The 15,534-nt window shown below is 37.5% G+C and overlaps 1 protein-coding gene across 5 annotated transcripts in view; it reads right to left on the bottom strand.

The window, feature by feature from the left end:
* Positions 1-15,534, bottom strand: part of DPY19L3 (dpy-19 like C-mannosyltransferase 3) — a 35,044-nt gene that overhangs the window by 14,989 nt on the left and 4,521 nt on the right. For 4 of the 5 annotated variants that reach the window (XR_013184078.1, XR_013184079.1, XM_077185239.1 and 1 more), the window contains exons 4-15: positions 10,433-10,523; positions 9,446-9,567; positions 9,099-9,244; positions 7,264-7,387; positions 6,671-6,805; positions 4,875-5,006; positions 3,789-3,890; positions 3,260-3,333; positions 2,860-3,018; positions 1,260-1,382; positions 800-911; positions 230-286 (exon numbers count right to left, since the gene is read on the bottom strand). Coding sequence is in view for 3 of the 5 variants with exons in the window: in XM_077185239.1 (XP_077041354.1) it covers positions 230-286; positions 800-911; positions 1,260-1,382; positions 2,860-3,018; positions 3,260-3,333; positions 3,789-3,890; positions 4,875-5,006; positions 6,671-6,805; positions 7,264-7,387; positions 9,099-9,244; positions 9,446-9,567; positions 10,433-10,523 (1,377 nt within the window). In the remaining 2 variants the exon portion in view is untranslated. Of the gene's footprint in view, positions 1-229; positions 287-799; positions 912-1,259; positions 1,383-2,859; positions 3,019-3,259; positions 3,334-3,788; positions 3,891-4,874; positions 5,007-6,670; positions 6,806-7,263; positions 7,388-9,098; positions 9,245-9,445; positions 9,568-10,415; positions 10,524-15,534 lie in introns of all 5 variants that reach the window. The other variant, XM_077185240.1, reaches the window with a different exon arrangement.

Genomic DNA, 15,534 nt, shown 5'->3' on the forward strand with positions numbered 1-15,534 from the left:
ACCTGCTACTTAGACATACAATCAGATAAACATTTGTATCTATGAACAACTACTTTGGATCAAATTAGCTCAGCTGATCCTTCACAGACAATTTCATAGGCACAGCTATCCTAATTTTTAAAATTCAGTTACAATTCTTGTATGTAGTTACTAATAAGACAACCCTTCTAGGAGAAAGGAAAAATTTCATGCAACTAAAATATGCCAAAACATTGAGAAAAAAACTTACCTTAAATGAAATGTACAGTAATGTAATTATTGGTATAGAATACTTAATCACCTGTGTCTATGAGAAATTAAAAAAAAATTGGTTATTTTGATGATACAGTAAATAGACTTAATTTTTAATGTATTGATATCTGAAATATTTAACATGTAGTGGAATTTAAGAGATTAAATTTTAAGCCCATATTCTGATTTTATTTTCAAGTAAAACCCTTATTAAAGACCTATTACAAAAGATGGATTTATATCTTTAAATCTATATTCTACAAGGTGGAAAACACTGTCACTCAATATAATTGACTGCAAAGGTCTTCTCAGACTGCTGATGATTTCTTAATATGGAGATTTTTTTAGAAAAATCATGGCTGTTTTTCACAGCCACATCTATATTGCCATCTAGTGTGTTCCAATGGAATTGTTTAATATAGAAACCACCAGAAAATCCATTTGACTTCCTAAATTTATACAAACATCCAGCAGAGATACCTGGATTGAGAGAACTACAAGCAATACTGAGCCCTGAGCCTTCACTTGGTCCAGATGCAGGGGATGAAAGGCTGAGTACAGTGCTCACCCTCTGGGATGTGTAGAGATGGAGACACTTCAGGAGGAGTTTCCAAACCTCTGTACTGCACAGGCCAAAGGATGCAAACACACACATGTGGGATGTCCAGAGGTACTTCATCCTGGAAGAACACAAGCTTTCCATGATCACTGGAGCTCTGCAAAGCTGCTTGGGAGAGCAGGTAATGGCTAGAGAAATCTGAACACAGTTTTCTTGGCCTTTCATGCCTCTGCAATAACTGAGTACAGGACTGACACTGCACTGTGCTATGCTCTCTTGAGAACATCTCTGTTCCCAAACTTCCATTCTTTCGGGCAGAATTTTGGGAAATGCCTCAGTCTACAAGTAGAAATACACCAGGGAGAGAAAGAATGTTCATGATCCTATCAGTTTGTGGTCAACATATTCTACACTCTTATAAAAATATACTCAATTATCTGAACAAGCCCTTAGAATAAAAAAAAAATACCTCATTGTGCTTAATGCCAGACATCCAAAAAGAACTGTGTGAACTAAGCTGTAGGCAGCATCAGGCTTCAGTGTCACTGTGTATTCTTCCATTTTGTCCTTCAAATGGACTTGACTTGAACCACTAATTGAAGAAAAAAAGGTGTAATATTAAGTTCTGTAACATATTTCACATAATCATCTGCATTTCAAAAGGCACAGAATCTTTCTGGGGCCAGAAACAACAACCACTGCTATCTATGAGCCCACAACCTTCTATTGTATCTATGGTCTAATTTAGCCTGGCCACCAACTTGATGCAGCATCAGGTATTTCCTTCCATGTGCAGATTTCTGGAAATGCAATGGGTTTAAATGAGCTGGATTAGAATGAGATAAAATTCTTTACAGCATGGCAAACTTGGTTTCTTGTTGGAAGCAGCTACTCCCATGTTCAGAGGGCTTTTGATGAGTGAAGAATTTAGAATTTAACTGTGATTTGTGGGGTTGTGCTGGTCTGTCCTGATGTTACCAAAGCCACAGACTGGAAGCAGAGTTAGGGACAATGAGCCCTGAAGGGAGTGGTTATTGCTTGAGGTGTCTAGCCTTGTGGAGGGCCCTTAAAAAAAAAAAGAAAAAAAAAAAGAAAAGAAAAAGCTGATTCAGTTTGTGGGGTTTTCCTATTTTCTTCAGAGCAGGGGATAAGTGAGATGAATGCATTAAAAATTAGGGACATGTTTGGGATTGCATCTAGGATTGCAGAAAATAAGAGCTGCAGAATCTTTATTTTTAAAATTGACTGATCCAGTAAGTTTTTAAAGAGGCTGGTTGAATACTACCAAAATTATTTACTGATGACTGACATTTGACAATTACTATTGCAATGTAATGTAATTGTCTTGGATACTCTCCCTTTCTCTTGCTCTCTCTCCTTTTTATCCAGTCTTCCCTAGAATCTCTGATAGTGACACTAGTCAGGTGACACTCCTTGAATTTTTGCCCAATCAGGTTTCATATGATTCCTTCTACCTTTTGCCCAGGTTGTACAAGTAAAACTGAGAGCTCCATAATGAACCTTTTGTTTTTTTTTTTTGATTAACATTTCTGTCTGATTTTCTTCTGTGTTCTGTAGATACCTCAGAATCCCAAAGATAAGCTCTGGGAACTGCCAGCAGTGATGCACAGTTACAGCTCCTGCCCCTTCACACAAAAGTTCAGCACAGACTATTCCAGCTCATTTCTGGGCAGTCTGAGGGTAACACCTGGCAAATCTGTGATTTGGAGTGCTCTGCACAGGGAACATGGGAAGAACTAAAGAAACTTTATGTAAAAACATCCTTCCCCTGCTTTCCCACATCCCAAAAAACCCAACCAATGTTGTACATACTGCAAAATTCAGCAGCAAAGAGCTTGAGTGAATGTAGGGAAGGATGTTCCTTTGGTTACATTTTCAGATTCAACAGGAAGTTACTTATTCTGCCTGATGCCTCTCTCATACACCCCACTCCTCAGTAGCTGTGCAAAGCAATCCTGTATTTGCTGCTGTGTTCACCTGTCAATTCCTCAGCCAGCTGAAGAAAATAAAATTGATAAAAATGGGAATTTTCTTAAAACTGTATTTACCTGAGGTTCCGAAAGGCAACAATTACAGCTGCTACTGTCAGGAGGAAGAGAACAAATCCATAGACGTAAAAAAGTAATGTACTGGAGAGTCTTGAGAAAGTATTTAAAGGTAATAAACCAAAGGCTTCTTCACAAAGATACAGGTTAGCATCAAAATCTCTAGAAAAAAAAGAAATCATATTTGTCCATCACGCATTTCATAACTTGATGTCAAAAGGATCAAAGTTTCCTTTCTTCTGGAGAAATTATAAAGTCACAGTTGTGCAGATTATTCTTAGGGCAAGTATAATATAAATATGAGGTAAAACTGTGATTTATTGCACACATTTGAAACAGGAACAACCTGAAGGCTTCAATTAAAGAAGTCAAACAAAAAAGCAAAACTGCAGCTAAATCATACCTTGTTGCTCCAAATCCAAATTTTGCTTTCAGGAATTTGAATATATGCTCATCTGACTCAAGATTAAGAATTTTCTGCAAAGGGGGGAAGAGAAAGGAAATTATATTTTAAATATCAAGAATGTTGCACAGTAAACAGCATTTTCTTCATTTAAATGAAACTGTAAAGCAACATAGGCTTACTAAGATGGGTGCTTTGCAATCAAAGAAGCATTCAGTTTTAACTGCATTCATTGAAAAGAAAATTCAGTGAAACACGTTGCAAATGCTCAGCAGTATAGAGCTACAACTGATATAAAATTACAGGCGAGCTCCAAGTTAACACCAATTATTTGGTGTTAATTTAAGAACTTTTCAAATCCATATACCAAAGATGAGCAAAACTATCTTTAATTTCTAAAATGCAGTTTCTGAGATGCAGAAAAATCTCACTGCAGTTTTTGTTTAATGATATTCCTGCAGATGGTTAACAAATAGCTTTTTAACATAATACAATGTGTAATGTTTGATATTCAAAATTATTCGCCTACCTTAATGAATTTATTGATTAGGAGAGTCAAGCACAAGACTAGTAGAACATGGAGGATAAGTTTCCCAAGCCTATTAAGCAAGCCACCCTTTTTTAGGTTTTTCTACAAAGAAGAAAATATTAGTATTTCAGTTCTTTTTTTATTTTAATGTATTTGGAACAAAGCATCACAGGCTATTTGCAACAGCTCATCTGCTAGTCCTGAGCAGCACCAACTTTGCATTAGGGTCATTTAAGCAAAAACAGACACAGAACCAAGTACCCAGAATGAAGATGTACTTCTTGCACAAAACTGAAGGGACAATGTCATCAAAGCTTTGATGTGGCAGAGTTTTGGAAGCAACCAAACAGCCTTTCTTTGGCAGCAGCCCTACTGTACTTACAGAATTTATTCCCAAATTTCCACAATCTTGTGTGCCTTTTGAAATACCTACTCATTACACCTTCACTAAACATGGCAAAGGGATCTTCTGGCTCTGTCAGCTGATAGGATTTTGAGCAATTTTCCAGTTACAAGCTGCAGATCCAGGTAAGCTGCTCACAGGTAACTGGGAATAGGTGCAGACAATAGGAATGGCCCTGTAAATGCCTTAATGGGGTCAGAGGCTGTCACCAATGCCAGAATCAGGGAAAAAAAGAACTGTAACTACATTAAAAAACCCTAATCTTTGGAAGAAACAATGGATTTCAGGAAGCTGAACTCGACATGAGCCTAGCTGTCCTAGTTGTTACAGATTATTTTGTTGGAGGCAGATCCATAAATTCAAGCCAAGTCCTGCTGAAACAGGTATAAAGTCCATTTATGCAATTTTTTTTTTCAGGATCCAAACTGCAGCTTGCACAATCATTAATGTTAATAGCAATCATGGAATTATGATGTCTGATGTGCTTGGTTAAGCTGCAGTTAGTGTAATGGAGTTCATTATTTGATCAGGCAATGTTTGGGTTGCTGTATGCTGTAGTAATTCCTATAATTAATATTACTAAATGAAAATTCTAATGCATCTAAATTACTCATTCACACACACACACACACATATATTAAAATAATCTTTATTTAGTACTACAGAAATATTTTGGTACCTACCTGGATTGTTCTTGCTATTAAGACAGAAACATTAAAACTTATAAGTAATGATCCAAGAATCATAGAATTGAAGAACTGTAGGACACAGACCAGCAGTAACCCAGAAATCTGAATGATATAGAGCCATGTAACCTGTAACAATAATGAGATTTTTATGCCTACAAAACTTTACAGTCATAGGTGCTTTTCTCTCAATATGTTTTATAATTTATTTCAACATCAATTATTTTTGCAAATAATGTATCATCTTGCAGTGAATCATTACATTTAAAGCCATTACTGTATCCTTTTTATATTTATGTCCTGAACTACTTAGGTTAGTATTTTATGACCATTTTATACTTAAGGAAGCCTGATCCTCTAATCAAGCAGATTAACTGCTGATTATAGATGATTATAACTGCAGTGTGAGGGAAATATTAATTACTTAATATTTGGAAGATGGTTTATTTTCTTTAGTCCAAGAAGTGTTTCTGTAGCCTCTGTGATGTCTCTATGCCTGAAGAGTTATGACTCAGTGCAGTTCAGCAAACAAACATCACCTACCTTCTCAAACTTTGCAGTAATAGTTCAAATAATCCCTTTTGGGTTATGCTAAACTATTATCAGTGTTCAGCTCAATGTAAGCACTAAACCCCAGCTGATTTTCTACAGTGGCACCAAAACAGACATTTTACCTCACATTAAGATCCCAAGTTCAGTCTTGTGTTACAGCAGTGGTGTAAATCAGTATCAGAGAGCCCAACAAAGTCCAACAGTTCTAAGCAGTGCTTTTTTGAAAAGGAGTACAGACACAGTGGTGTGGTGAGTCTGTTTTGGAATAACTCAGCATGAAGCTGGTAATTTGCTGACTTTTAAGGCAGCTGACCAGTCACATTCAATGTTGACTTTAGCTTGCAGCTGCTGATATAATAAAGAGTTAAGAAACTTAAGTAAGCCACATTTATCTTGATATGCAGGGCCCATACTCATTTTCAGTTAAATTAATACAATTAGTAAAGTTCAAGTCTGCTTCAAATTTAAAATGAATTTACATGAATTACTCTTCATCCTCCTTTCCTAAAGTTAGATAGAACCTTTTTCAACCAGTGCAAGCTTTCACCATGCCTAAAATAATCTTGGTAGAATTTCACAGCTATGTTAATGTCAAAGACAGTGTTTTCATCTTCTACAGTACATTTCTGTTTTGTAAGATTGACTGTCAATGATCCCTGACCTTCTTAGTAAGACTTGTTTTATTTTCTGGCTTATCCATCTCAGCAACACAGCAGGGGCAATGCTGTTATTTTGTGGTGAATGTCAATGCAGGAAGACAACTGCTTCTCCCCAGCAACCTGGTGCTCTGCATCCTCCTCCTGTGAACAGAGCTTGGCCCCAAAGGAGGATGCACAATGCTTGAGGCAAAATTCATACACTGCTTTGAATTCAGCTTGCACAAAGATTCCCTGTGGTACTTTTTTCTTCTGGCAACTTTGAGAGGCCATGCTGAAGCTGTGGTATCAGATCAACTGTTAGGATGGTGTTTGGAAGTGTCAAATAGTGTCTAAACAAAAGCAGACAAAAATTAAATAGGCATGAACTAGGTTCAAGTGATCAAAAACCAGAAATGGTGTTGTTTCCTTCATTCACTTTAGACTTGCAGAGTTTATGCACTGTGATTACTTCAAAGCACAAGGCACACAGCACCATCTGTATTACCCTGGCCATCCAGACCACTGGTGAGGAAAACACCTTTAAAACTGTTGGCTTTGTGAAGGCAAAGAAACAAAAGTAGGTTCTTTCAAAGAGAAAGTTACCTTTGCTGTGGGAAGCATGTCCAAGCAGTCCAGGATGAACAATGCCAGTGCTTGTATCAGCATCATAAACTGGTTAAATTGCCAAGTCAGGCTAAAGAGAAACGTTGCTATGAACACAGCCATGAGTGTGAGCCTCTGCAAGGAGGGAACAAAGCTTTATTTTATAGTTTTCTTGGTTAAAACACAAAAAATCAAGCAAAAAAAACCAACAACCAACAAATCAAACCAAAGCCCACCTTAATCTGGTTTTATTTTAAATCACTTTTAAAACACTGAATTTTCTAACTGCAATAACAGCTTAGAGGATAACAAACATTTTATTAGAGTTACAAATTCTTGACTTATGCCTGTGTTTTATCACTGTAATACCATCTGCAAGAAAACAGGAAGATCTTGGATATTTTCAGCCCCCAGATTAAAATGCAATACCTGTTTTACTGTGGTATAAAGAGCAGTTTCTTGATCAAAATGAGGAGTGGTAACTTAAGAGCTGTTGGTCAAAGAAACTGTATCACCCCTTTGCTTTAATTCTTGCAGATGAGGCCAGTTGTCTGTTAGTGAGTTTACCTGTCACACTTGTCAGAAATACTCACTTCTTGAGCAGGCTGTAAATGAGCTCTGAGTAGGTATGTGATGGCTGCTATCTGAACAGCAAAGAATGGCAGTGCCCAGTTCTCCCTTAAAGGAATGGTGAATTCTACCCTTGTAGTATCTACTCTGTACAAAACAGAGAGTTTCACAGATTTAAAATCAAGCCAACACTTGGTGACAGACAGCTTGCAATGACAGGCATCTTTGTGCTATTTTAACTCCTTATTTATAAAAATGGAGGCTCTACACTTCAGTTCCTTCAACACACCTGGCTCTGAAAATAAATCACTATGAAGGTTCTGCAAGTTATCCATTGTTTCTGCATCTCAAATGATGTACTTCAGCTTCACTAACTAAAAACATATACTATGGATTACATCTTACTTATGAAGCCCAGCTTGGGTAATTTAGAAATGACAAATACACCCCAAACTAAAACACTCACAAAATCCAGCTTGTGCATTTCCACACCACAGGTCATGTTACTTCATTTTTTGGTTTGGAAATGAACATACAAAAATATAAACAGAATATAATTTTCACTGTGATCCCAATGACTTGAGCATGAAGGCAGTTTAATTGCTTATGAGCTTTGGGTCATTTTTTGAAGCTTTTGAACATAAGAAGTATGTGATGGAAGAATTCCCCAAAGAACGGTCATTTGCAAAACCTGATTTAAAAGTTAAAAACAAAGAATAATTCTCTTTATCCCAGTGTAGAGAAAATATTTGCTAAAACAATAATTCTCTTTCTCCCAGTGTAGAGAAAATATTTGCTAAAGCAGCAAGTAAGCAACAAATCTGAAACATGCTTAGCTGGAGGAAGAATGTATCTAAATGGAATTACTCAGTAGCCTCAGATGTAATTAATCTGGACAGAAAGTCTTTATCCAAATCCATTCTATGCACTTATTATATTGCATAAAGTAAACAAGCTCTCACTGCTCACCAATTATTAGAAAGATGGACAAATTTGCTCCAGATATTCTGTAAATGGAAGAGATGACCTTATGAAAGAAATGTGTGAAATACTGTACATTGCATGTGGCTTTTAATTCCTTTTATATTTGGAGAAAGAAACACCCTGCCTCCCTCCACCTGTAATTATTCTGTAGTGAATGTGCTTGCAGATAAATTCCTGTAGAGCTGCTCATTAACATATCAAACATTTCTGATAGAACCAAGTCTGTACTTTTAATTTCTTGAGTAATTTACAGGTAACAGCCAATGTCACCAGTCTTAGCTTCATGCCAGCAGTTTAATTCTGGCATAAAGCCAGTTCTTAGGTTTTTATCTCCAAACTGGTAACTCTTCAAGTGATAAAGCACTAGAACAGCTCAATTACCATGTTTTTTCTCTGAGGCTTAGTGCAGGAGGTGGCTATGGGATTAAGGGGAGAGAGAAGCTGAACTTCAGAGGAGCTGAGGGTGTGAAGGAACACCTGGAGGCAGGTGTGGGGCAGTGAGGAGACACCTGGAGGGCTTTCATGCAGATGTCTTTAACACCTGAGAGATCCTAGGCTGGAGAAGACAGGGTACATCACCTGGAGCTCCAGGCACATCTGAAAGGTGTAGTCCACTTTCAGAGACCACTTTAAGACAAAATTTTCTACTCAAACTTCCAGAACCTTTAAAAACCCAGTCTGATACGTCAGCTCATTTCTGATTATTTTCTAATTATTTTTTGTTTTTTTAAATATTCTTTCCATTTTCTGGCTAACTGGAGAGAGGCTTTATAGTTCCATGTTTTGTCTAATGAATCATGCAGTTAAAGCTTTAATGCCTTACCTTTGAAACTAGGTAAAATTTTAGAAAGATTAAATGTTTCATCTCACTTACCTGTTTGTAATATACCAGCAAGCTGCCAACAACCCTGAAAGCCATGTTCCACTAAGAAGCCAGCTTGTTACATACAGAGCAATGACATAAACTGCCTGAAGTCCAAACAAAGTGTAGATATAAAAATAAACAGGCTCTAGGTATTGCTGTAAAACACAAGAATACTGATGTTGACATTAAAACACTCACAGGGGGGGATTATACTTAGTATGAATTAGGTTTTGCTTTTACAAATTAAAAAGGTATCAGGAATATTTCTAATTAGAAAATATCTACAAAGGGGAGCTATGATTCACTGCGCAATCTTCATAATGCACTTACAATCTAAAGCCAAAATAAATGCCTACCTGAATTGGAAGAATCCTATACAGAATGCTGAGAAACACCTCCTGGTAAACATTCATTCTTTCAAGTATGTTAATTGTCCTCACAGATTCAGTTTTATTGTCATATACTAAACCATGTAAACCTTAATGATAAAGAGAAATTGAAATAGGAGATTGTCATTTTCCCCCTCCATCTTCATTTGAACAGTGAATAACTTTTTCAAAGGTATTTTAGGATCTCTCATCAGACACTGCAAACTTTGAGTCAACGATTCAGACCATATTACCTCTGAATCAACATGACCTTCTGAGGTCTTCAGCTTCCCTGCTTCAAATGTGACTCACAGTGCTAATTCAAGTACTATATATTTAGTAGTGTATAAAACATTTCTTTTTATACTTCCATCCCCAGCATAGAATCTGTGGTACATTCTGGATCCTGAGAATTGTTCTTGGCACTACTTTAACCACAGGTGAAGTTATTATTGAAAAATGTGTAGTACAAGCAAAATTGCTAAGGAGAAACAGCTAAATATCTAGAAAACATGAGACTGTCTGAGAAAGCCCCATCACTGTGTATGATTTCCTTGGAAGCTGCTCCTTGTGTCATTTACTGTCCAGGAGTACAGCAAAAAACATTGCCCCTTCCCAGAAATAGCTCATACCTCAAATTAAGCAAGAGAAGAATAAAAATGAAAGTAATAAACTGTATAAACCGAATAAACCAGCAAGCTGAAACCTGAACAGATATGAAAGCTGTCCCTCAAAGTGATTGCCTTCATCAGCATGTGAAGGTGTGGCACAGAAATCAATGCATCATTGGGAAATTTATTATGTCCATAACTTAGTGGCTCCCTGGCACAGGAACAGAATAAATCTGTCTCCAGTACAATTGTTACACTATCTTTCATAGTTATGGTGTGCCTTGTTCTCAATTATATTTGGAAAAAAACCCCAACCAAACCTACAAATAGTCAGCTGCAAAACTTACTTTACAGTTTACAATACCTTGCTGAATGGAAGCAGCCTGAATCATCTGTTTGTAGTAGGAATAATAAAGTCCACACTCAGTTCTGAATGAAATTTCTCTTTCGACCTCCTGCAAGTGAAGTTCAACAGGAAATTCACTTTCCATTTGCTTTTCACCATCATCCAAAGCTGCCTTCAACTCCAATTCCTGCAGCACCAGAGAAGCTGGCTTCCAGAGAGGCTTCAGTCCTTGGCTCTCACATCCTAAGCAACTTAGTTCAACCAAAGGTGAACACACATGGACAAATTAGGGTGAGAGGCAAACAGCTGGGGTGTCAATGACTCTTTGAACTGGGGAAAGTACAAGCTCTCTGTGATTCTGATATGCTGCTTGGAAATACTTTGGGCATTTCACTATTTTTTTGTAACATGACAAACTTAGATTGGCACAGTGGCCCACAGCTGGGCTGTAAAGCTGCATATCCCTGCTTTGTGCATTTAACCTTTTCTCCCAGATGTGGTTATCCCACTGTGCTCCATGGCTTTGCCAGCTGAAGGCTCAATTAATTCAGTGTGCTGTGAGGGGGCTGCACCATGATGTCAGGGATATTTCAGCTGGCAGGGGATGCTGCTGCCCACTTGTTCAACACCGCTTCTTGCAGGAAGCCAGCTGGCACCACTCTCATTCTTACCCTACAGCTGAAAGGAAAAGGGACTTTCTACTTGGCTTTAGGGCTAGGTGAACTTCTTATTTCTAACTAAAAATGCTCAAATCGTTTAAATTATTATTAGGTACACTTCAATGCAGGTACATTTCAAACTATGCCTTTTTCTTAGCTGATATTGCAGCAGATGAGGTCGAGTAAGATCTGAAAGCTCTTTGCTTTGAAATGCATTTCCTTTTGTTACCTCATTAGTTGTGAAGACCTGAATGAAATTTAACAAATCCACAGCTTTGGGCAACCACACTAAAACAAAGATGGCATGAACAAGCAATCTGATGAGAACTAACAATTGTCTTATACAGAATTGTTCTATTATCAGTGATCTTTTTAGTAGCTTCTATAATAACATCCCAGCAAATGCATCTCCTAAGCAGTAAGTTAGAAAGGGTCTCTAGCTAGTTAGAAAAATTTTATACTGAGGTTTGAAACTCCAGTGAAATCCCTGTATGTGGTATATGCAAGTCACTAAAAAACTTGTGTGATTTATAAAAATAACTTTATGAATTCATCTTTCTCTACAAAAGAATGTTACTGAAATAACAGAATATTACTCTTCCAGAGACTTTTATGAATGCCAATCTTGTTAATGCAACCTTGCACAGAACCCCAAGACTTTCAACTTTCTCATAAAATCCCAACTCTTATGCTGGAGAAGAATCAATTCTATTTCAGAGCTAACATAAAGCTTGAAAAAAAACCACAGGTTCTTCTCTCCTCTGCTGCCCAGTGCAGGTTCTTATCTCAAAGCATACATTTTATTGAAGTCACTTGTTGACAAACCAGTATTAGTTCTGGTCTGAGAAAAGTCAATAGATAAAACCACAAGTGATTTAATCTAAGTTCACAATTAAACCCTCCAGGTGCCCTGTCACATATAGATCATCATATAAATCATCATCATACCAAAAGCCACATACTTAGCAAATTGAGAGTGCTGGATTTTAAACAAGCTCTACTTTCAAATTCATCACTACTGGAAAGTTTTCTAATACCAAAAAGTGGCTGACTCTTAAATGCTCATAAAGGAAAAAAAAAAGGGAATGCTAACATTTGGAATTTATTAAGGGGGAGAGAGGAGTCACAGAGGGGGATCTAATTAGCAAAAATGCATTCAAACATGATTAATTTGTAATCCTGGCACCAGCTGTATTCAACCAAATGCTATACTTTATGAGACAAACACTAGTGAGTTTTACATCTGTTTCATGCTAAGATAACATCTGTTATATTCACTGAAAATACTTTTCCAGTTCTACAGCAATTTATACTTTTCCTAGCCTTCCATGTCAATAAAAACATGAAGACTTATGGGTAAACATTGTGAGAGCACATGCTTATCTGTCTGTATCTTCACTTTGTGAGGTGGTAACAAAGAAGTTATCACTGTTCCAAGGGAAAAACAAAGAACACATTCCTCTGGGACACACAGAGAGCTGCTTATTATTTCAATTTATGCAATTGCATCCTCATAATATTAAGCATTCACAACCAAATACAAAGGACTTTCTCTCAAGGGCAGTGCAAAATTTTAGAGCTTATGATTCCTCAAACTCCTTAAGCAAGGCCTTCAGAATGCTGAGCAAGCAGCCAAAGTCTGAGCTGAGTTTTTCTATAAATAATGAGCATAAATAAAGCTCAGATTACTTTTCTTTTTTTGAGATTGCTAAAACAAAATTTGTGTCATTGAAACTATTTATTAGTTTTTCAAGTTAAGACCAGGAAGATTTGAACATTTTCTCAACACACAGCTGCTGTCAATGTTCCTAGTTGAGAACAAGCCTTCAGCAAATGTATTTCATCCTTTGAAAGGATGATAACCTGAAGTCCATCTCTTCTCTGGTGTGCTCCAGACCAGATCTGATCCAGAGTAAAGCACCCCTAGCACCTCAACAGGCACTGCTGAGCAGAAGAGCTGCCCAAGCCCTGCCTGCCCTCCTTCCCTTCATGCCTGAGCATTCACTTTGTGCAGTTCTCATCAACTGCTTCCCTGCTTTTCTTTCTACAGTCATTTTGTCTGGGGCTGGAAGGGACCTAAAAGCCCATCCAGTGCCACCCCCTGCACCATCCCAGGCTTCTCCAAGCCCCAATGTCCAGCCTGGCCTTGGACATCTCCAGGGGTCCAGAGGCAGCCACAGATTCTCTGGGCAATGATCTTTGGTTTGCATTCAAAATGTTGAAAGGGAAAATAGGAGCACTTCACAAACTAAATCCTGGTATTCCTATGCTGAAAGACTTGCAATCTTATGTTTTCATTCTTGACTTCCTGCAAGCAGCAATTTTATTAAAGGAAAAATCAATATCAGTATCTAAACTCTTAGAAGGGATGAAGAAGAAATGAATGCTCTGAAGTTTATCCGTTTTTCTTACAGTATGAATTTGCTACATGGCCTTAGCTTATTCCTGTTCAAAGTGTCTTCAGAATTTGCAGTTGAAGAAGCAATGGCTGACAGGAGAAATGGCCCCTCATTTTCCTATTTGCATAGCAGATTCTGTTCCCAAAAGATGCTACACTGGAGGGGCAGCCACTAAACTGCTACTGCAAATCACTGAAAATAGACAAGCCATTTCAGATGTGTTATGCCAGAACATTTACAGAAAACTGAGAAAGGATTTTTGGACAAGAAATCTGTTTTGACTTCCACCATCACAAACAGAAATGTTTGTTGGTTTAATGTATATGAGAAGAGATTCAAAATTTAAAAAAAATAATTAGTTGATCAATTTAAGTGATTGTAACCTGTGATCCCTGCTGGAAGGGGACACAAACACAGCTCCTGACTAGGTATCATGATATGCTGAATCTTTTCTGTTTCATTTTTTTTTTGGTCATTCTTTCAGGAAGTCTTGAAATAAAAAAAAAATCAAGGAACAACTGTGTACTTCCTTCACTGCATATTCCTTCATTGCATAAACCACGCTTCAAGATGTGCTTTTTCAGTTTTTCTGGTAAGAAAACAATGGTACATCTTTCTCCTGTGACCATGGCTAATGGATAATAGCAGGCACATTTACCAGCAAACAAGAACAAGGCTCACACACAGAGCAGCAGCTGAAATCAATGCACTGTTGAAAGCAATATTCAAAATACAGCACAACAGTTGAACAACGACCAGACAGTTTTTCTACTTGGGTGAACCATTGCTGGAAGACACCCAAATCTGAACTGGCTTTCGATGAATTGCAACTGAAATTACAGAAAGGCAATCCCTGCAAGTGTGTGTGCAAGTCCTGACTCCAATTATTTAGGAGTTAGGAATCATGACTTTGCATAATCAACTCTTTTTACTTCCCATTTTTAGGGTTGAATACAACTGCCTACTTTTTAAACATGCAGTTGTGGGGTTCATGTATCAGTGGGGTCTTCAGAACCAAAATTCCACCTTTTGCATCTAAAAGGTGCAGGTACAAATATCTGCCTGGTGCAGAAGTGTCAGGAAAACACTGCAGATCTTCTTCAAATAGAAAAGTACTTTCATACAGAAGGAAAGATGACAAAACAGGTCTCCATTACATCTCTGTAAATTAAGTTGCTACACAGATCTTTCTGGGCATGAATTCTTAGCATCTGACTAATTGTAGCTTATTGGATGAAAGGAACAAAGTTCAGGGGAATAGTAACTGTTACATATTTTTTGTATTAGATTTCAACAACATAAATCATCAAATTTGCTCCATTTACAACTGAAGGTAGTAGTTTAAAATAGATGGAAAAAGAACTGATTTAGAATTTTTTTTTCTATGTTGCAGAGCAGTGATGTTGCTCTACTGTATTTCACAAGCATGGGGATTAACAAAACACTGGATGTGCATTTGTAATGCATCCATTTATTCCATGTTATGTTTAATGAAAACATAATGAAATGAGATCACCTCTGTATTTCACTAATCAAGGCAGGCAATAATTGTGGGGCAAGGATTAGACTGCAGCTCTCCCTTCTGAGAATCTGGGCAGGGGTAAGGACTAAAATAAAATTTACACTTTTCAAACTTTTGGAAAGTTCAGTTAATATCTGCAAAAACAGATGCTTTGGCCAAACTATAAAATGTTAGAGAAGAAAGCACCTTTTCCACTTATTTTCCATGTGATTTTTGAAGGTCTTATCTTTCTTAGTATAAAGTATGTGCTGTAATGAAAAGATTAGCCAGTTGAGAAGTGCTGGAAAACATGTACATATCCCTGGAGAGACCACACTCCTACACACAGGCACAGAGACAGCTGTGGTTTGTTTTACAGATATTGGGATGAGCCTCCCTGCCTCAGCTTTGCAGGAAAGTTCAGACTCTTCATATGCACCCTTCTCTTCCCCTGCCCCTCCTAAAGCAGTATTTTGTTTCAAGTGAGCACTGTGCAATCTCCACATGCATGCTCTGGTGGAGATCACATCCCTCTGAAGAAGGGACACTGTGAGACCAGGG

This window comes from Agelaius phoeniceus, chromosome 12, assembly GCF_051311805.1.
Source record: "Agelaius phoeniceus isolate bAgePho1 chromosome 12, bAgePho1.hap1, whole genome shotgun sequence".
Classification (NCBI taxonomy): Eukaryota; Metazoa; Chordata; class Aves; order Passeriformes; family Icteridae; genus Agelaius; species Agelaius phoeniceus.